The sequence below is a fragment of the Heterocephalus glaber genome, unplaced genomic scaffold (genome assembly GCF_053883595.1).
Source record: "Heterocephalus glaber isolate CG9 unplaced genomic scaffold, H.glaber_assembly_v1.0 deba00001572, whole genome shotgun sequence".
NCBI classification, from domain to species: Eukaryota; Metazoa; Chordata; class Mammalia; order Rodentia; family Bathyergidae; genus Heterocephalus; species Heterocephalus glaber.
This window is the reverse complement of record NW_028258357.1, coordinates 984721-1007689: the sequence shown is the minus strand read 5'-3', so window position 1 is coordinate 1007689 and position 22969 is coordinate 984721. Positions and strand designations below refer to the sequence as shown.

General features: G+C 31.6%; 1 protein-coding gene across 35 annotated transcripts in view; it reads left to right on the top strand.

Moving 5' to 3' along the window:
• Ppfia2 (PPFI scaffold protein A2) overlaps positions 1-22969 on the top strand; it is a 482684-nt gene that overhangs the window by 384903 nt on the left and 74812 nt on the right. For 20 of the 35 annotated variants that reach the window (XR_015443500.1, XM_087192543.1, XM_087192527.1 and 17 more), the window contains 9 exons: positions 3391-3537; positions 4589-4723; positions 8135-8221; positions 8647-8730; positions 8990-9121; positions 10717-10779; positions 15133-15224; positions 19709-19844; positions 22008-22228. Coding sequence is in view for 34 of the 35 variants with exons in the window: in XM_087192543.1 (XP_087048669.1) it covers positions 3391-3537; positions 4589-4723; positions 8135-8221; positions 8647-8730; positions 8990-9121; positions 10717-10779; positions 15133-15224; positions 19709-19844; positions 22008-22228 (1097 nt within the window). In the remaining variant the exon portion in view is untranslated. The remainder of the gene's footprint in view (positions 1-3390; positions 3538-4588; positions 4724-8134; positions 8222-8646; positions 8731-8989; positions 9122-10716; positions 10780-15132; positions 15225-19708; positions 19845-22007; positions 22229-22969) is intronic. The other 15 variants (XM_021246547.2, XM_013066573.3, XM_021246549.2 and 12 more) reach the window with 1 other exon arrangement.

Sequence of the window (22969 nt, the reverse complement as noted above, 5' to 3'; positions counted from 1 at the left end):
TGTTTAAGATTTATTTTTAGCAACACAGGCTGCAGTAAAAAAAGTGAATCATCCATGTGAATCACTGTATCAAAATGCAATGTCAGAGTCACATACAAGGACATGTAATGTATGCAATGGTGTTAGATCAGTTAATTGTGGATATAATAGCAAATAGTAATATAAAAGCAACTATCATTTATTGAGTGTATATTTTGGATGAGGCACTATACAAAGTACTTAAAATAGCATATTACCTAATTCAGAACAATAATATTAGTAGTATCAATATCCCAAGCAAGAAAAATAAAGGTGAGCAAATTGTATCTATGAAAATGGAATTAATAAGTGTTGAAAAGTAATATTTGTACTACTTCAAAGCTTGTCTTTGAGGAACATGTGTATGCCTAAGACTGAAGTTATTGCTTTTATACCTTAGTAAGAAATTTATGCACAACAGTTAGAATTGGAATTTTTTCTTCAGGTGACAAAATTGACACAATATTCCTGGAGTTCTGTATGAAAATGAAACTGACAATACAATACCAAACATATAAGCATTCGAAAATATCCTGTGTGATAGAAATTGTACCCCCACTGAGATATTTAAAAATGTTAAAATAGAAGATAAAATTTTTAAATAAAATATTTTTAAATAATAAGTGTTTTTTGAGTATCTAAAAATCTAGAAAAATATATATGGCTGATCTTTTTTTACAAATTGTTACATTACATTAATTTTGTACATTTAATTATATAAGATTAGTGGAATTAACTGAATAGTATTTAACTAGATCTTAAAGAAAGTTGAGCTAAACAACCAAAGTGATGAAAATACATTCCAAGTATAGTAACAAATGGACACAAACAGGATAGCTAAGCAACCATAACTTATTCTTTTACAGTTATGGAGGCTTTCAGCTGAATTTAAGGTTTCAGCAGGGCCGTATTTTCTCTGAATGTTCTAGCTTTGGGTTAACGGCCCTATAACTCCAATAACTCTGCCCCTATAAGTTTCTTTGTCCCCATATCTCTTTTTTATAAGATTATTTGTCATTGGTTAGATTTAGAGTCTACCCTAATCTTATTGACTTCATCTTAATTCATTTATATCTATGAGATATTTTTGTATATAAATTCACATTAATGTGTCCAGGCTGGACACAATTTTTTGGGGGGGGCACTATTCACCCCAATAGCCAGAAGTAGGGAAGTGTCAAGTCATGAAACTACTATTTTTCTAGGCTTTGTAGCACAGATTATACCCTGAATATAGAAGGGACAAAATAAAATTATGTAAGCCAAGAAGCAATATGATTAGACTTACATCTAGAATTATCAGATTGGAAAATAAGGAAAAAAACAGCAAGAGAGCACATTAGGAGTTTTAGAGGTAGTAAGGTAAAAGAGTTTTCAGGAATGATTATAAATATCCATTGAGAATTGTGCCAATCCTCAACCAAGAAACAAAGGGGAGAGCTGATTTGTGAGTAGGCAAGGGGCTAGAGATAAAAATGAGCTTTAAGAAAAAACACTATTTTTAAATTAAAGTTAATTTATATCTACACTTCGGTAATTTTTCAAAATAAAATATGTCAAAAGAGTAAGCATACACACACAGAGAGTTGCTGCCTACCTCTCAACTCAAATGTCCAGCCCATTTTTCCTGGGGATTCTTCATGTCAACCACTTAGGCCATTCTTTCTGGCATTTTAACTTAAATCTATGTCTGCTGTTATTAGAAATGAAGCTTTAAAGTGTCTGTTCCCTTTGTATTCCGCTCATCTTTCTATTGTAATTATCTCAAGCACATATTAAATGTTATATTATTATTATTAGATAAATAATTTTCACAATTTATCTAAATAGTACTTTCTTAAAATAATATTTTCTCTGGTGAAACTTTCTGCTTTTCCACAATTTCATTACTTGATATATTAATTTAGTTATTTACTTTTTGAGCTATGCTTAAAAACTTCCCACACACTACAAAACTGGTAAAATCCCTTTCAATTGTCATGAACAAGGGTCAATTAGGTAGATAACTTATTATTCTTAATTTTTTAAATTTTCTTGAAATCACCCTTTTATCTTTTGTCTTCTTGCTCAGATCTGTATGAATTTCTTTGCTAGGGTGTTTCACCATTTCAGCTGTTATGGGATTTACCATTAACATCACACTAAAAATCCAGGAGGGAAAAAAAGTGATCAAAGTCCTATAGAATAAAAAGCATAGAGTTCAGAGCACACATGATAGTTAACCCTTAAGAGCAGGTGGTTAAATATGTACACTGTGGCAAAGGAAGGACTACGTTTTTGGGGGGGGGTTGTTTTGTTTTTTGATACCGGGGATTGAACTCGGGACCTTGTACTTGCAAGGCAGGTGGTGGAACCACTGAGCTAAATCCCCGGCCCATGGACTATTTTTTTAAGGACTACTGTTTCTTTTAGAAATTTGGAAGATTATCTGGCCTGTGGTTGTGGCAGGACAGGCTTTTTCCCTAAAACAGAGTGATAAATGCACTGATTAGAAATGGAGTGATCAAATGAATCCAGATAGTAATACACAGAAATACCACATTCCCCTCAATCCTTTGTTCAAAGGAGCTTCCCAATTTCAAAAGAAACCATGCCAGCAACATAAAATTCACTTGCACAGCTGATTAAATCCAACTTTTTCTCAATGAAGTAGATTACTTATCCACCAACACATTTCTACACAAGCTGTTAGGAAATAAAATCATCTCCATAGTATTATTTGTAAATGAAGTTATTTAAAAACTAATGTTTAAAATATTGCCAATGCTATGACTTTTTTCATTTGCACTAATAGTTGATTTTTTGGCTCTTCATTTTTAATTAATTAATTAAGTTTTTGTACTGGAATTGAACCCAGGGGTTTATGCATGTTAAGCAAGCACTCTATTACTGAGTCGTATCCCAAACCCTGCCTCCTCTTTTAATGAATGACTCGCTCTTCTTTATTGGAAAGGTGATAATATTGATAACATTTGTTATTTCTTATTTGAAGGTTGCTTTGCAATTTGACATAAACACCATTGAAACAATTATATGCTTTGCAATTCTACCTATAATTGTACTTACTTATAATGCATAATGAACTAATGTGTCTGTTATTCTTTTCTAAAACTGAATATTCTACAGTAGGCTATTTCAAAATGCTCTCCTTTGTATTCTCAATGAGCAGAATGCTTCTGTCTCATCTAAGATGTAAGAGGACTTCTGGTAGTCAAGTGGGGAAAACCCATATGAAATCTTGTCTTTCTTTTGTGAAAAGAATAAAACTTTCCTTCAAGGAAACTATAGTTTTCACATCTTATTATTATATTCAAATAACAAAACAATGCACTAATCTATCTCAGAGTCCTATCTGTTTCATGTTAATTGTAGGCCATGGCACAGAAGGAAGATATGGAAGAAAGAATCACAACCCTTGAGAAGCGTTACCTCAGTGCTCAGAGAGAATCTACCTCCATACATGACATGAATGATAAACTAGAAAATGAGTTGGCAAACAAAGAAGCCATCCTACGGCAGGTTCAGTATCTGTCTTAGCTCTGTTGTGATCCATGTGTATTTCTTATCATTCTCAAAAAACATGAACAAAATAAAATAGTTTGTTGTGATTAATAAAATTGTTTGTTTAATTAATCACGCTGTAAATTTAGAGTAGCCCTTAGGAAACAAATGTAATTTTCAGTTGGCAAGTTACTTTATAGAAAATAAATTGTCTTGAAAAGAATAAAATAATTACTATTATTGCTTTGGATTTAAACGTGAATCAGAAATTACACTATTGCATATGTTTACTTCACATATTAAAATGACTACAGATGTTACCTCACATAATTCTAACTACTACCTACGTCATACGTACCATTATTATACTAAGTATACTAAGGATCAAAGACATTAACATTTTCCCAAGGTCACACATCTGGTAAATGTGAGAGCCCATTATGGAAGCCTAACTCTACTAGGCTGTAGAGCAACAGTGGGCAAATGATGTCTCATTGGCCAAATTTGGTTGGCTGCCTGCTTTATAAAGTATTAGTAGAGTACAGTCGTGTCTAATCATTTAATCGTTATTCATGACTGATTTTGTTACGCCGGCAGAGTAAGCTAGATAGAACATAGACCACACAATCCACAAAGTCTAAAATATTTACTATTTGGTCCTTTCTCCAAAGTATGCCAACTCCATCTCAGAAGGCTGGAGTCTTATCATACAGCATTCTCTCTCCCAACTCAGTCTAATGCTGTGATTTTCAACATTTTATTATAATGGTACATCTGCAGTCTTAATACTGAGCTGAGCTGTATTGTATTTGTACAAGTTCATACTCATTAGTCATTTCTTTTTACTGCCAGTGGTAAGAACATTTTTACTTTTAATGTGCTGTATTTTATTAAGGAAAATTGTTAAATAATATATAAAAAAATGATGATAATCATCATAGCACATTTAGGTGTGGTAGTAGCTGATTTGAAAGCTAGAATAATGGCTGATGTATAAACCTTATATTGACTAGTATTTGCTGTCCTAAGCTTGACCCTCTAAGTGTCTCTTTTACCATACCTATTTCAGATGGAAGAGAAAAACAGACAGTTACAAGAGCGTCTTGAACTGGCTGAGCAAAAGTTGCAGCAGACTATGAGGAAGGCTGAAACATTACCTGAAGTAGAGGCTGAACTGGCTCAGAGAATTGCAGCCCTAACAAAGGTACTGCACGAAAACAACTGGTCAACCTAGCTACCAATGTAGGAACAACTGGCAATCAAACTGGAATCTATGAAGATTTTCTTTAGGTGCTATAAAAGTAAAATATACTCACTATAATCTTTATTATATTGATCTGTTCTTTAATGATATTTTTCTTATTGCATATATCTTATTTATGGCAACTTGAATGATTAATATATAAATGTGATAAGCCCCTGGCCTATTTAAACATTAAGAAAATAAACAAAATTTTATCTTATTGTTATAGTTAATTTTCCATAATAATCTTTGCACATAAGAATAATCATGGAAATAACCACACAATGATATTTCATGTTTGAAATGTATTTACATAAGACATAACTTTCTCTGAACTCTTGATTTTCTTATTTACAAAACAAATTTTCATTTCTAGACATGCTTTTAATGTTATAATTCACTCAAACATTTTATCACCTTGTCCTCTGGTTTTATATAAACAACATATTTCAGACATATAAATTTTATATTACCAACAGTTATTTTATAATGCAAATTCTGTAAATCTTGAGACGTTATCCCTGTGCTTATAATATTTTTATTACATCTGAAGATCATTCTTTCATTTTTTTTCTCCCAACTTTATGGTTTCAACAACCTTGTACTTTTTTTTTAAATCTTCTTTCTCAATGACTTTAGGGATAATCTCTATAATCTTTTATTTTTTCTTTCAATTTTCACCTAGATTTAATATTTCAATATTATTGAGCATTATAACATTTTTCTACTTCTTTCCCTTTTGATTACTCACCGAAGTAGAAAATATTTCTGCTTATGTTAAAACCTAAGCATCCCACTTCTGTATTTTGAATGATATTTTTAACTCCTCGCCATTTCATTTGGCATATATGGGTGTATAAAGCACATTTTATTATCAGCCACCTAATTCACTCTTCTTCTTAAGTCATCTTTTTAAGTTAAATTTCTTCTCCACTTCTGACTGTAATCAAACTTTTATCAAAGTCATTTCTGCCTGCAATTTTTTAAAATTTCAGCTTGTAATTTTCCTATATCACATTAAAGTGAAGCCAAGATAAATGCAGTTTCCCTTCAGGAAATATAAATGAAAAATAGCAGACTGTTCCTTTGTGCTCTTTGTATCTACTCCAGTTGTTACAATTATAGTTTTTATAAGGCTATGCTGAATATAATCAATAGAGTTGATTAAAAAGTCTTCACAGAATTATTTAGAAATGATGTTTATATTTACTCTTCAGTTGAATATTTTCTTATCTTCTAGTGTGTATGTGTGTGTATGCATATGTCTGTGTCTGTGTGTGTGTGTATTTTGCATGCAGACAAAATTCATTTAAGACTTTTATAAATTTATAATTATGGATATCTTTGGATAAAGCTAAACTTTCTGTTTGGCAAGTTTATACAAATTAACCATTAAAGATCATTTTGAGCTCCCAATCATGATTTGTTATATCGACTTCTTTAATTAAAATGCATATTTTCCTCAGCAAGAACATAATTCATCTTGAATTTTATGAGGTATTTCATTCATTTTTAGTACCAATAAAAAAAATCAGCAATAACATAATAATTTAGAAATGACAAGATTCTTGTTCTATATCTGATGTGAATTTTTACAATGTGTGGTGTATTTTCAGTAGTTAAGACAGAATCAAATAGCAGTTTTAAGGACCTTCAAAACTTATGTTTTTGAAGAGATAGTTTGAAAAGTTGAAATTTTCATGTCTTGACTATCTTTAATCAGTCACTTGATTAATTTTAATACTTATATTTAAATTAATTTTATTGGTACATTTTAAGTATACAGTATAATGACATTCATCACTGGAGATTTGTACCTTTACATAATATATCTTGAAATATACTTTTATTAAGATACTTTTATAAATTTAGATTATATAATTTCAAATTTTTCAAGTATTAGTTGTATTCTTCCGAGAATATAGCTGAATTAAAAGTTATGAATCATATTATATAATCATTTCATTGCTTTTAGGGACCATGGTAGTTTTCTGTTTTGTTTCTGCTTGAAAATTTATTGAGGATATAGGAAAAGAATTTGGTTATTTGATTTATATATTCATGAAATAAGATTATCAAAAGGACAATGCTATAAATTGTAAATGTTGAGTTATACATTACATAAAGTACCAAATTTGAAGTATTAAACATTTATCTTATAGATTAAATTTGTGTTTATTTCATAAATTATATTAATGTGTATGAAATGATGCATGAATAAGTTATGATTTCTTTTTGGTTACTGAATTATATAGTAATAGTCCTATATTAGTATAAAGTAAGATTTACTGTTTTAGAATTAAGTTTTAAAATGTGACAAATGTGATCTGCAGTTAAAATCTGTAGACCTGACATAGGATTGTTCTAGTGTTATAATAGCTTACAATTGTGATTAAAATGTTTGTGTAACTTTATATGTAATTTGTGCAGAGCATACTAATACAATTCAGCAATCAGCAATGTCACATGTGTTAACACTTCCACTTCCAAGACATGTAACTAACCCTAGCAATGGACAAACATTAGCTCACAGCAACTCTGTGGTACTTACTCACTTTAGGGCACTACAGCATTCTGTTTCCATAGCAACAAATCAATAAAGAAATAATTATAGAATGGTCCTTGGTTCCATTTAGGAAAGTTCACCAATAAATTTTCTTGTCTTCACGGTATTATTGTCACCTTGATAATTTGAAGACTTTTAATTTAAAGTCTCAAATTAAATTTATATCTGAGACTAGGCAATTAAATTGATGACCATAATATACATTTGGTGACCCTAAATTAAACTGGCTACTGTTGCTGAGGAAACTCAATCCTGCTTGAATTGAGGATGACTCATAACAATTAACCTTACAGCTTAGCTTTTTCTCTGGTTTATGTGGTAGGGTTCATGATAAGCTCCAAATCTATTGCACTCAAGGCATTGCCTAACACACTGTTCAACATTGAAATACACTTCCACTGTTTAAGTAATATGATAAGCAAACAAACCAAAAATACAAAATTTTTCACAATCTATCAGAGACATATTCTAGTGTTTGGTTTCCCATAATTCCAGTTATTACATGACTTATTCAGAATTGCTTTCATTCATTCTGGAATAGTCTTTCATTGCCAGCCATCACTAACTTTCCATATTTTAGGTTGACAGCTTTTTATTTTAGCATATCATGTTTCATTTAAAACCATCCACTGCATTATGTTCACCAGATATCAGTGTAGTTTTTCTACATAAAATTCTGTCTATTAAAGTATTAAATTTGCTGTCACACTTTTATTTTAAGCATTCTGTGCTATGTTTTGTTCAGTGTCAGTGTCTTTAGTTCTGATTTTTCAATTTTGTCCCTCTCCTTTTCCTTGACTTGTTAGTCTGATCCAACCTCTTCTACCTCATCTGATGATTATCAATATGTTATGGAAGCTAAACTACAAGAAATGATCTCCATACGTAGGAAGGTAGTCCTACTGGACTTTACTTTCTATTGCTAAATAGAATCCATCTAAGTTTTTCTTTTCATTTATAAAAATTATGTTACTTTTATTTATTGATAATCAACCATCTGTGCAGTTCAGTGCTTCAGGAGCTTAAGATTGGACAATGGCAGGTTTGTGTTCAAACCATGCACAGTCTGCATGTTACATTTGGCTGATTTCATTGCTCATAAATAACTCCAATGTTTTGCTGATGCTTGGATGTAACAGGCCTTTGTAGCTGACACATTTCAAGCAATGCTGTTCAGCTGCCTGTTTAAAAATAGTTTATTTTTTGAAAACTGTTTGCAGTTGGTAGTAGCTTGCTTTACATTTTATTTCAATTTATTTAGAAAAACAGATTTAAACACATGTTATATTTCAGGTGCACTCTTCATATTTCTTAACAGGCTGAAGAAAGACATGGAAATATTGAAGAGCGTATGAGACATCTAGAAGGTCAACTTGAGGAAAAGAATCAAGAACTTCAAAGAGTATGTACACTAAAAGCCATCCCATCATCAGTTTATGATTTTACAACTACATAGAAGAAGAAAAATGTTCTTGATTATGTGTTTTATTTAAAATCTTATGGATATGGTTTATGTATTTTAAAGAAAAATAGTTTCTATCAATTTAATCAAAACAGAAAATTAAACCCAATTTGAAACTAGAAAAATTATAAAGACAAACTTGAACAGTTCTTAAGTAGTTTTTCATGTCATATTTATATTACTTTTTCTTAATTGTAAGGCTAGGCAAAGAGAGAAGATGAATGAAGAGCATAATAAAAGATTGTCCGATACTGTGGACAGACTTCTGACTGAATCCAATGAACGCTTACAGCTGCATTTGAAGGAAAGAATGGCTGCTCTAGAAGAGAAGGTAAAATGACAAGGGGTAGAATTGCATCAATATTAAGCAGTTCTCTTATGATTGTGTTTATTTTTCACACTGCTGCAATCATTGTTTTGGATAGATGATTAATTAAGCAGTTTTTAAAAATGCCTGATACATTTTTTTTATTGTGTGTGTTTATGGGAGGTGCTGAGGATCAAACCCAAGATTTCCTACATGCTAGGCAAGTGCTCTTCCACAGAGCTACACTTTCCAGCCCTAAACATGCCTGATACAATCTTGGAAGTTAAAAGATTATGTAAAAAATATAACGGTAATTTTTAAATGAATAAAAAAGGCTGCATGACGCACAAATCTTTCATACAAGCATGTTCATATGAAGCCAATGTATTAAAATGTGCTATACTTTTGTGATAAGTATTTCAATTATCTTTTCCACAAATGTAAAAAGGAGTTAAAAGACAAAAATTAATATTTAGGAGTGGAGGGACTTGCTTTCAACAATCCATATGTTTTAAATGACTGATACACGCTGCAGTCTAAAACAAAAGTATGAGTGAGTTTATATCACCAATGAACTATTGTCAATACCACTGAAAGATTTAGGAAGCCAATAGTTTCAGCTGCATTGTTTCAGAAAAAGTGCCCCTGTGCAGTCTGCAAATTTGATTCACAATTACATATGTCTCATTGATATTTGGCAGCTATCACACAAGCAAGAGTTATGGGGCTGGCTGCCAATTCCAGAGCATAAACAAAGGCAGGAGCTAAAACTCAGGTGGAAAAATCATTGTGGAAATTTAGGTTGAACGGCAACAAGTACTTTAGCTAGACATTTCCCTCTAACACATAAAATAAACCAAAATAGGGAAAATGTTTTAATGAAATGTTAAGATACTTTGATTAATTTACCTGTTAAAAAAAATAAGGCATCTTTCTATCCACACAACTCCACTTTTATGGCTGCTATTCAATTATGACATTATTGATTTAATTTTACTGTATGAATTTGAACAGAATGGATTATTTTAATCATACTTTGTAGTACTATAAGAGAAATAAAAGTATTTTAACAGTAACAATACTTTTGTGGTATTTTCACATGTCTTCCTGATATAATGCTACTTTTTAAATAGTTAGAATTTCATTTTTATTTCTCTAATAATTAAAGTGTTATTAGAATTATTTATTCTGCATTGGAAATGGATTTCTAGAAAATGAACTCTTAGAAATATGTGATGATTTCATCTTTCTTTCGATAATAAAAAAAAAATGTGTTAATCTGAATTCTTTACATTCCTGGCCAATATTTATCTTGTTCTATTTCTCATTGAAGTAAAACCTAATTAATTCTCATTTAAAAAGTTATCTGAGAAGAAGGATGCAAAATAGCTTGAAAGGTAATATTTATACCATTTATCCATTCAAGTGTTGCACTGTATCATTCCCCTCTTAAATAATGTATTTCTGAAAAAGCTGAAGTATCATGTTTAAAGATCCCATTAAAATTTGATTATCATAAAACCAAGGAAGAACTCAAGGGAAACCCATTGAGTGATAAAATATTAATCTACATATTTAAAATTTTTTCATTAATTTATAATTTGTTTTTTTTTCTATAGAATGTTTTAATCCAAGAATCAGAAACTTTCAGAAAGAATCTTGAAGAATCTTTACATGATAAGGTATTATGGAAACATTTTTGACCATTTTTCTATTTCACACTGATGAATGTGTATTAGATATGTATTATTTATGAGAATAGCGTTATGTTATATATTTGCAAACATGATCTTAATTCCAAAATACTTGAAAAAACTAATTGAGGAGAAATAACACAATTTCATGATCTCATGAAGGTGCAGGCTAATGGATACCAAGTGCTAGAGGAATGAGGTAGATAATAAGAAACAGGGAAACAATCAGTATGCACTGCTGGGGTGTGCAGGATTCAGGGAGGTAAGACTTGCCTGAAGAATTAAGGTTGCATTGTGCTGTGAGCCTTTCAACATAATGCAAACAGCATGATCACAAGTGTTTGGTAGGGCGAGGGGCGAATAGTGAGTGATATCTTAAATAGTAATTGGCAACAAGTGGGCAGGAATCTGTTATTCCTTCTGTAGAAAATGTGTCAGAAGAAGAAGATCAAGACCAGATAGTGAAATTATAATAGCTGTAATTGTTAATATGTCTTTTTAATAGCTGTAATTGTTAATGTCTTTTCTTACTTCATGAGTCTTATTTCATTATTTCAATAAAATAAAATAGCAAATTTAGTAAGTGTTCTGTAATTGTGTGTCTAACAAGCGATAAAAAGAATGGAGAGAGAGGAGAGTGGGTATGAGGAAGAAAAGAGGGAGGGCAGAAGGGGGAAATGAGAGCAGAGAGAAAGAAAGAAACAGAGGTATGGAAGGAGGAGGATCTGGCAACAGTATAACATAAAGAAGGTACTAGGAAACATGAAAGTATAAGGAGAATTCAAAACAGTTACACATTTATCTCTGTTGGGTGCAACAAATTATGATGCTAGCTTTTAAAAATAATCATTTGAGTCCTCAGATAAAATGTTCACAATCTCCTAATAAATAGGTCTACTAGAGCAAGATATTGTGGTACCTAGAAGATAGTGTCTAATTCTTTCTGGATTAGTTAAGAAAGCTTACACAGAGGAGACATTACTAAAATGTCCTTAAGGACAAATGCAATCTTAATAAATAAGCAAGAGCAGGACGTTACTCATAAAGATGGAGTCAATCCATAGAAAAATATAAACATGATCTAGTAGAGAAATTATGAGAAATTTGTTGACTGGTATATGTTTGGAAATATAAGTTTGACCAGATTATGAATTTTGGACTTGATCTTGTTATGCAGTGTTTTATTATTTAAAGCTCTGTGTGCTCCTGGAAAGTTCCCCAGAACCAACTCCCCCACCACCTACCCAAACTTTATAGTTTCAACAGTCTACCTAAGCCACTAGCAATATGAATCATTCTGTGCTGTGCATTCTTGTTTGTGTCGATCTCCAGACAAGGTAATCCCAGATCATACCTCACTTCTCCCCTTCATTATCATTCTGTGGCACACCTTAGCGTATCTAAAATTGCCCAAATACCCACTCAACTAACTATAATCATAGTCCAATCTTTGTATGCATAACATCTTCCTTTTCATCTGTAGCTTTAAAATGTGAAGTTCTAGAATTTTCTTTGGATTTCTTCTCTCTGATCAGCTCCTGATGAGCTTATCTGATCTCATGGATTTGAATGCCATCTATGTATTGAGATTCAGCTGCTGGGTTTTCTCCCACAAGGGAGTTCATATACAGGAGTGCCAGCTGAATATCTCTTATTGAACACCTATAACTGTCAAATTATCACATCACTTCCTCCCCCCAAAAAAGTACCAACACCATTTAACCTGTGGTCTTGTCAAGAAAATTGCAACTATTACTTCTTTCTTTCCATTACTAAGGTTAAAACACTTAGAGTTCCTGACTTATTTTACATAACTTCATGTTCTCAAGTTCCATTTTCCAGAAAGTTAAATATTTCAGAGTTCTTCTTATGTGATAAACTTAAAATACAAATAAGTAAATAGACAAAGGAAAAATGATAAGAAACAACAAGGCAAACTTGTTGGAAATGGAGAACAGGTTGGGGTGGGAGGTGGAAGGGTAGGAAGAGAGGTAAAAAGGATCAAAATTCATGAAGGTATTATATATCTTTATCTATCTATCTAGATCTATCTATCTATCTATCTATCTATCTATCTATCTATCTATCTATTTCAGTGCCCCGAAACAGATACATATGCAATGAAGATGTGCTGCAAACACAGGCTAATAAAAGAGATGAACATTTAAAAAAACTTGAGGTTATATTTGACCTCTGTGTTTATCTCATACTCCTTATCCAATGTAATTGGCAAATCCTGTCAGTTCTAACACCAAAGTCCAGTCAAAATCCATCCATTTTTTCCCCAAAGACCATCCTTATACAAGGCTACTCTGCATATATTTCTAGAAAGTTCCTAATGATTTTTTTCTTTCTTGCCTTCCAATCTCATTCAACAGTGTATTTTAAAAACCAAAATCATTGTGTCACTTCTCAAAAATCCTACTGTTGTTTCATGTCTCACTCAGAGTAAAAGCCAAAGTTTAAAATCATTTAGAATGTCTTTCAGAACTACTGTTTCCAAATCCTGCAATCTTAGTTATCTAAATCTACCTCAAATCCTTCTTTCTCTGTAATCTGTCCAACTAACTCACATGGGATTTTTGTCCTCTGCATCATCAAATATATGTTTACTAAGTGACATTTTCACTTACTCTGGTTTCTTTTTGCAATGACTTTTCCAAAGATATTTCCACATTTTGTAATCTTTTTTTCCTCTAGATCTTTCCTCAGATACCTTGTTATCATTGAAAAACCCTTCCATGACTCATCTATTTTTTTCCTAACAGTATGCTGTGCACACTTATGAGTCCTACTTTGTTTTTGTTTTTCTTTTACAATAGATTGTAAATTGAGTTTGCAATTGTACTGTACATCTTAGGTGCCTGACATCCAAGAGGTAGTCAATTCATTTTTTCTGAAATAATGAATAAATCAGTTAATCATTTTATTTTTAAATTAATATTATTTATTGTATCCAATAATACTTATAAACCAAGTCTTACATACAACTATTTATTCACCATATGCTAGCTGTTGGGGTAAAATATTAAATAAGTCAAAACTGTCTCAGACCTCCAGTTCACTAAGGAGATAGATGGCTATCAGGAAAACACATGTGGTAAAATTTGTTAACTGCAGAGGAAAAAGAGTGATAGAGGAAAAGCACAGTGGACACTGAGAGGTTTTAGCAGAAGCATACATAACCCAGCAGAGTATTGGGATTGGGGCACAAGAGGTGAAAGATGGTAAAGGGAATCTTCCATCTTACATCTGTGTTTGAACAGGGATCTGAAGGATTAGTGCTTGTCAGGTTTTCTGAAGAGCAGAAACCATTCTTCACAGTTAGCAGAGCACGTGGAAATACTGGAGGTTAGCTCTGAGAAGGTCAGGAAGACTTCAAAGCATAAACAAGGAATCCTTGACTGTTCTAAGCAAAGCATTTATTTGATCATCCATATGGTTTTAAATGATATAAGTAGCAGAAGAGTAAGTGGGAAGAGGTTGAGTCTGTTAAAATAGCTCGTGAAAAAAATGTAAAAGAACATAGAGTAGCATGGTTGGGAAAAGGGGGGACAGGTAGGGGAAACATGGCAAAGGCTACATTGACATAAGTGGTGGGAAAAATATATGAATCAAATAAAATTAAAAATACTGGGCACTAGGAAGGAGAAAACAACTATGGAAAATCTGAAGGACGCATTTGAACATTTATGTCGATATAAAAGTTATAATAACTAAAACAACATTAAGAGTTTTCATGAGCTTTAAACTAAGAGCTGTAAGTCAGCCCCTATCTTCATAAATTTATAGACTATAATGTATCATACCAATCTGAGAATATTATCAGAAGCACAAATAAGTGTAATAATTCTACCAATATTTATCTAAAAATTGGATTATTAACTTTTCTTCTTAAGGTGATGTGATGATATTTTGCTGATTCTTTTCATTCAATCTTATTTTACCTATATGTCCTTCAACACTCATAAAATAATGACATTTTTAACTTACTCCATATATTAGACTTTTGTTTATTTTTAACATTGAATATGTTTGCTACTCTGAATTTTGAAGTAATAACTCCATAATTAGTGATGATTTAAATATTCCCATAAATTTGCAAAGTTAGAATTAGTGAAAGCTAGGGAATGTAGATACTTTTTATTGATTTCTGTTGTTTCTATTTTATTACAATGGTAAAATTCAGGCATATTTTACTATCATGTCTAATAAACTTTAAAAATATATTTTTATCATTTTTCCCTTTGAAAAAAGACATTAAAACTTGGTTTATCATAACTAAATGTTGTTATTTTTGGCATATGACTATGATCTGAGTAACACCTTTTCAATATTTAGGAAAGATTAGCAGAAGAAATTGAAAAACTGAGATCTGAACTTGACCAACTGAAAATGAGAACTGGCTCTTTAATTGAACCCACAATATCAAGGTAACATTAAATGAAAAATCTTATCTATAGTTCACTGAAAATAAATATGAATTTCCTTATGATTTCACATCTCCTCAGCAAATAAGTATCTCCTAACGCTCAGCAGTCATCATTATAATTTGGCTCTTTGGTAATTTAAATTCTGTATTCAAAAATAATTTCCTAATTTAAAAATCATTGCTGTAGATGTTTAAGGAAATTTTAATATCTTTTGTATCTTTCAGTTAGATGTATTAAAATATATTTAAATATCCTCAAACAAAGAAGTTGGACAGTGTATAAGAAGATGACATTTTTTTCTAAGAAGCCTCAACTTTTCTCTCTGCGTGTATTCAAGTAAACATGTCAAATGGTTAACATATCTGAACAAATGTCATTGGCTGTGATTACATAGCATCTTTCTGTTTTTTTAAAGCAATACAAATTAAGATGGAAGGTGAAATTACATGTATAAAAAAGGATTCAATTAAATTTAATCATGCTCATCATTTTAACGCACTACTTTATTCAATAAGAAAGAAGAAATGGGATAACCCCTTACTTGACAAAGAATTATAAAATTGGATAGATTGATGTGTATATTAATAACTCAGATGTAGTTTTCTTTTGTGCCTAAAGCCTTTTACTTAAATTTGATTAAAAATAACCTTAGGAACTTATTCATTTAATCATGTATTTACTAGGCAATATGGAATAATATCAACTGTTTGAAACTTTGAACATCCAGGCTTCTTTGAGGAGTCTCTTTTTCTCAGTATTATATTTATTTTGTGAATGTTCACTCAACAAGAGCAGAAATGTGCATTAATTTTGATAACTCCTATAATTTCAGCACCTAAAACACTATCTGGCCTGTAGTAGGACTTTAGTAAATATTCCTGAATTTATGATTAGATATGTAGTAAAAACATGTTTCAGGTGATATGTAAGAACCCAAATTTAAGAAATTCTAGCAGATTCTATGCTCTTTTTCAATGGAAGTATAAATAAAAACAATATTCATTACCGGAATATTTCTTTCTTCACTTGAGTATAAGAAATACAGTTCTGCAGGCAGAGAGACATCCAAAGAATTTTTAACTATGTAAGTCATTAATATAGAAAATGATGCTTATTTTAAAAATTCTGATCTAATATGAACTAAAATTATTAATTCAGCCATATGTATTCATATTTGATGCTGTTGATGATGATAATGATGATGATGAAGGAAGAAAAGAGCTGCTAAAATATCAAAAGACTAAGTATGAAAAGCAAGCATTATCTAATCACCAATCAATTATATTCTAATAGGAGCAGTTGACTATTTTCTTGGCTCTTTGGTGTTAGGTTTCAGTAATAAAAAGTTATAGAAGCTTCTAAAAGTCCATCACCACATTGTGGAGTCATTTTGTCACCCTAGCAATGTGACATTATCTACAATGAAGGGTCACTGGATGTATGGAGAACATTTATTCTTTGATAGAGAAGATGGCAATGGAAAGAACAGTAGGCCACGAATAAGATGACTCACATTCTTAGATTTCAGATGGTCCCTAGCTGTTCGAGTTTGGGAACCCATTTTTGGTTCTTAAGATTATAACAATATATATTTTTAAAACAAACATAATTTTTTTTTCCTGACTACTTCACAAGGGTTGCCAATAAAATGAGACAAGTGAGAAGAGGGGATTTTGTGAAGAGTAAATCATATCATAAGTATAAAATTATTATAGAAATTTATTAAGACAGCTAAGTGAAAGAATTATAAGTAGTCATAAGATGAGTGAATATTAAACAGAAGTTTGAATGCCCAAGCTTTTGAGGACATATAACCAAAGATATGTAAAATTAGGTAGGTAGATAGATATCCATATACATATGAAACATGTATACATATAAAGCAGAAAATGCATGAGAACTGAAACTATTAGTTTCGGGTCTTATAGGAAGAGAGATGAGAAGATATGAGCTAAGGCTAGTGATTAACTGTAATTAATATTGATATTAATTTTCTACTAGTATCTAGTTTGATAAGAAAGTAAATTGAGGTTCAGAGTGGCTAGACAAGGCTTAAGGTGGCTCAATTCTGAAGAAAGGGTGCGATCTGAGGACTTGGAAAGAACAATAGAGAAGAAAGAAATCAGAGAAAGACAAGAAGTGTTTTGTTAGAAAATTTAGAATTTATTTATCTAAAGATGTTTTTAAATGAGATTTTATGCAAGAATCACAGGAGATTGGAGGGCACTAGTTGGTCCATTGCTTAAAGGAACTGTTGACCGTTTTGTACCTCTAAATGCCACTGAAATATACATCTAACATCATTTAAAATTTGAATTAGTGTAGAAATTTTCCATCTGGTTTCTCCTGTTAGAAATGTAGCTCTGAAGAGAAAGAGAGAGAGAGAGAGAGAGAGAGAGAGAGAGAGAGAGAGAGAGAGAGAGCCTTTATCGTTTAAGCCATAGTTCTTATAGAATTGGTTTTGGCTTGGATCTTTGGCTCTCTCAAGATCTACTAAACACTTTTTACTTGCCAGACATAGATGCAATGGAGATATAGTGGTGCTAAAGAATATATGTTCCAGGGGGAACATATGGAAATACTAGTTTGTGGACTGTTAAAACACAGAATACTGAGAGCAAGAATAGTATGTATATGGCAATAGGACTTGTAATCTGACTTTAAGAATGCTAACCATGTAGATGTTTTAAGAGACGGTTTCCAGCAGAAGGAATAGCATGTACGAAGGCTCAGAAGTGAAATAAAGTGTTATTAAAAATCAAATGAAAGACAGTTTGGCTTGATGGAAAGTAACTCAAAGTGAATCTGGAACATAGAAAAGGCCCAGATTATAGAGGGCCTTAAGAGGACATTGAAGAGATTTTAGCAGGGCATTGAAGTGCCAGTTCTGTGTTTTGTCCCTTGTTTTTAATAAATAACCAAGAATCGAGTGATAAAACAACATAAACATACTCCTAAGAAAATGAGTTAAAATGTTAGCAACTCCACTATGATGGCCAAGGGGATTTTAGCATAAGTATCCTGCCACAGGTGAAAGAGCTCTAGACCATTCTGAGCAAGGGAATTTGGGACTACATTATAATATCCATTCATTATATTACTAGAAACTTATAAAGTACTTGTGTTGTACCAGTGCTTATTTTGTGATCTTTGTCTTCGTGAAAATCTGATCTTTGTTTTCATGAAACTTAGAGCCTCTGTCCAATAGATAAAGACTGTGAGTTATGACATTTCTGAGTTGCCCAGCTAATTTTTTATATATGAATTATCCTGTAGAATACAAGTTTCCTAATGTGTCAGGTTTATTGTTATAAAAATAATAGCCTCCATCTATTTGGCTGACAATTTCTCAGTTTGTTTGCTCTAATTGTCCAGTGCACAAAACAAGCTCTAGAGTCAGCTAAGTGTCTCCCGCCATTGCAAACATCAAGACTTTACTTAATATTTTTAAAATCTTGACAAATATTCAGCTATGCTTGTTTTTGTTCATAAAGGGAACAAAGGGAGAGAGTATAGTCAATCAGCAGGAGCCTCAAGTTCAACAGAAAATACAGCTTCAAGTATATTTTCAATTGATAATGGTTCTGTTATTTCATTTTAGAGGACAGCATGAAGTTACTGTTATTACTATCATCATTATTGTAGCAATAGACTGAATTTTCTGTGAATCTATAGAAAAATAACGTGTCTGAAGAAGCCCATTCTACACTTTGATTACAGTGTAGTTTATTACCATGTTTATTGAAAATGAATGTGATGATATTTTCGAATAGAAATTTTCCAAGTATTTCATCTCAAAGCAAATTATGGAATCAAACGTGCTTACCAAAAGATTTTTCTTTCATCATTTTGTAACAAATAGCTTATCAAAACCTTAAAAAATGGTTTCTGTGGTACATCTTATTTTATTTTAAATATAAGATTATTAACCTTCTAGCAATCTAATTTTAAGCATTTTGTTGTTTCTTTAAATTGAAAAAGAATATTATAAAATAAAAAGTGTGTTAAAGGATTTCTTCAAAATTGCTCATTGGAAGAGTTTGGGGTCCCCAAAATTTATGCATATTCCAGCTAAAAGGAAACATTTAAAATAAATGTAGTAATAAATGGGAAATATTGAGACCACCAGTGATGAATACAAACTAAATAGAATTGACAAAATTTAATGAAATGATTCTTTGTTATCAATCCCAACATATATCATTGTCCAACTATGTTTAAAAGGATAATAAACTGAAATCTTACAAGTATATTCTAATAGGAGAAAATGCACTAGACCTTCAGGAGTGAACCTGAGAGTGGAACTGCTAATATACTATTAAGTTTTAGAAGAGAATTTAATTAGCATGACGATTCACCTATTTTCTTTCTTGAGGCTTATTTCCTTGAGGATTTCTACTTTATTGTCAAGGAGCAGATGGTAATTTGTTTAAAAGTTTAATTTTTGAAATTGGATATATTTCCTGTTTTTTCTTTTCCTCCAGAACTCATCTAGACACTTCAGCTGAGTTGCGGTACTCAGTTGGATCTCTAGTGGACAGCCAGTCTGATTACAGGACAACTAAAGTGATAAGAAGACCAAGGAGAGGCCGTATGGGTGTGAGAAGAGATGAGCCAAAGGTAAATCATTTTATTTCAACTGTGATCATTTTAATTAAATACTTGATTCTATTTTGTTAAAGTATTATGTTAATACTTTAACGTAGCAAATTTACAATGCTAACATTTTTATTATTTTCAAGCATGGGACATGACTTATTTTTAAGTGATAACTGCACAAAGCTTGTATCTCTTAGTTACTTTCTTGGTGTTGGGACAAAATACCCAACACCCAGAAGTTTAAGGAGGAAAGGTTTATTTCAGCTCATGATTTGTAGAAGTTTCAGTCCATAGTCAGCTGGCTCCAAGGAAGGGCAGCATGGCAGAAAAGAAATAGTCCATTGCATGGCAGGCAGTAAGCAGCAAACAGCGAGCCTTCCTTTCCCTTTTTATTCCTTTGGTTGGTACCACCCACACCCAAGGTGAATCTTCCACATACACCTAGATCTATTTTAAATCAACTAGTGGACTAATCCAGTTACTACACAACCATGATCCAGCCACATCTCAAAAGCTCCAGCTATGAGTGCATTAGGCTTTGAAGGGACATCTAGATATAAGCTATAGCACTCTACTATGTGCCAGTAGTTAAGAATAGGATTTCCTATATATTTATTTGTTTGATATTATGATGTGAGTAATATGTTTTTAATTTCAGACATAAAAAGATTAAGGCTCAGAAAGATAAAGCATTTGACATTACACAGCCAGCAAACTGACAGAGTAAAAGTTTGAGCTTATGCCTGTGTGGTTTCCAATCTCAAGGCTTAAGCATTATGGTATACTGCCAAACAAATAGACTTTTGGGTTGTTTTGGCACTTAAGCAATGACATTCATATCACTAATCCAAATTAATTAAATATTTTATTGAAAATTACTATTTTAAGAACACTTTGAGGAAAATGTACATAAACTCAATGTACTTACAAAGAACAATGTTTTTAGAATGATAAGCTATAATACTAGCCTTTAATTCAGTCATTAACCTCAATTTCAGAAGTTATACTTTTAGAGTGGTAATATAATTGCATTTTATAGAGAGGTTATGCTGTTCCTTTATGCCCCAAGTATAGTTTGCTCCTCTCAACTATTTTTATGTATCCAAAAATACTATACTTATTTTTGCTTTAAGTATATACATGCCATCAACATGTTTTTTGTTTTTTGTTATTTTTGGTAGTGGGGATCAAACTCAGGACCTTGCATTTGCAAGGAAGGTGCGGTAACACTGAGCTAAATCCTCGGCCTAACATGTTGGTTTTTAAGTGGCACCAATATGTCGTGTATAAATTAATCCATCACACTAGGCATTCAATATCTGTTCAGTGTATGAATAAACAAATAAGCAAGTAAATATTAAATTAAGCTCATCTCAGTCTTTTCTCATTATTATGTAACAAATAAATTAGTGTTCCTTGGTACAAAAATAGTTTGTAACAGATGCTAATGTATTTCTTTAATTCTTAAGTCAATGCTTGGAAATATGATTCATTTTCCATAGTCAAAACAATGACAACTAACTTTTTAAAAAGCAGAAAACATGAGGGCCTATTCCTTATGCCCAATCGCTTTAACCTTCAGATCACAGTTTGAAAAACACTGGCTTATTGCTTTTCAAGACTATCTTTAAGATAGAATAATTATTATATTAATTATAAAACTATAATCCATACAAACTAATATATTTTGAATTTAAAAATATCAATAGAGAAAGTCAAGTGACCAAACAATGGAGATGAAATGAAATCATTGCGTAATATTTTTAGTAATTTTTTATAACCTATATGAATTTTGAGGAGATGATTAAGTCATTCGTTATAATACCTATGATCTCAGATTTTAATAAGAAAAATGTAGGTAATACTAGTATAAGAAATGCAGATTTTTTAGTATAAGTACATAGAGATTACTATATCTACAAACAGAAAACTGTTGCAAATATAGATGCTTTAATCAGTGCAATGACTGAACTATAAATCACATGGAAATATTTTATCTCTATTACTATTTGTGTTGATATTTATGCTAACAATTATACCTTCCATTACTTAATCTCTCAAGTAACAATTTTATTGAATAAGTAAATTAAAATGTAATAACTGGTTCTCCTTTTGCTAGGTCAGCTATAAAGGCATGCATGCTTTTTACAGATAAATACTCTACATTGTTCACTTATCATTCAGGTGAAATCTCTTGGGGATCATGAATGGAATAGAACTCAACAAATTGGAGTCCTAAGTAGTCACCATTTTGAAAGTGACACTGAAATGTCTGATATTGATGATGATGACAGAGAAACAATTTTTAGCTCAATGGATCTTCTCTCTCCAAGTGGTCATTCTGATGCCCAGACCCTAGCTATGATGCTTCAGGAACAATTGGATGCCATCAACAAAGAAATAAGGTGAGTTTAACTAGTAATGATGGATTCAAGAGATTAAGAGACCTTGATGTTAAAAATGTGATTGATTCTCAGATCAGAAGCACTGCAGGAAGTTAGACCTCACCAATAGCCAGTGAATCAGAAGGTGAAAGCTCACAGGCATCCCAGGATATCTGTTGTCTCCTGGGGAAATTTCAGACAGGCCTTTAAGGAAACACAGACAAATGACATTGGGGCAATATAAAATATGTTAAAGATACATTTTTCTCCAGTGAATTTTAAAATACTTTTTAAACTAAAATTTACTATTTAAGTGGAAAGGATTTGTGGGATTGAGTTAGATTTTTTCAGCTATCATTCATATTGCGTTACAGGCACTTAATATATACAAATTGCATACTTAATTGTACACAAATTGTATACAGTACACTTAACTCCCTTAGAGGTATTTAGACATCAGTGTGAAATTAATTCAATTCTATTTTTATTTTATTTTGTTACTTATTTATTTTTGTGACTGGGAATTAAATCCAGGGCATTCACAGTGAGCCACAACTTTTATATTAAAAAAATTTTTTTGAGACAGCATCTCATTAAGTCACTTATTTGCTTGGACTTGCTATCCTTCTGCCTCCTATTTTTATAAATTTTAAGCCATTATATTAGGGATAAAGTATTTCTTGGAGATTTGTTTATGCTAGGGACCTTTTAAAAAACACCATCCTTTTTTTGTTTTTTCATTCAACACCAATGGAGCATGTC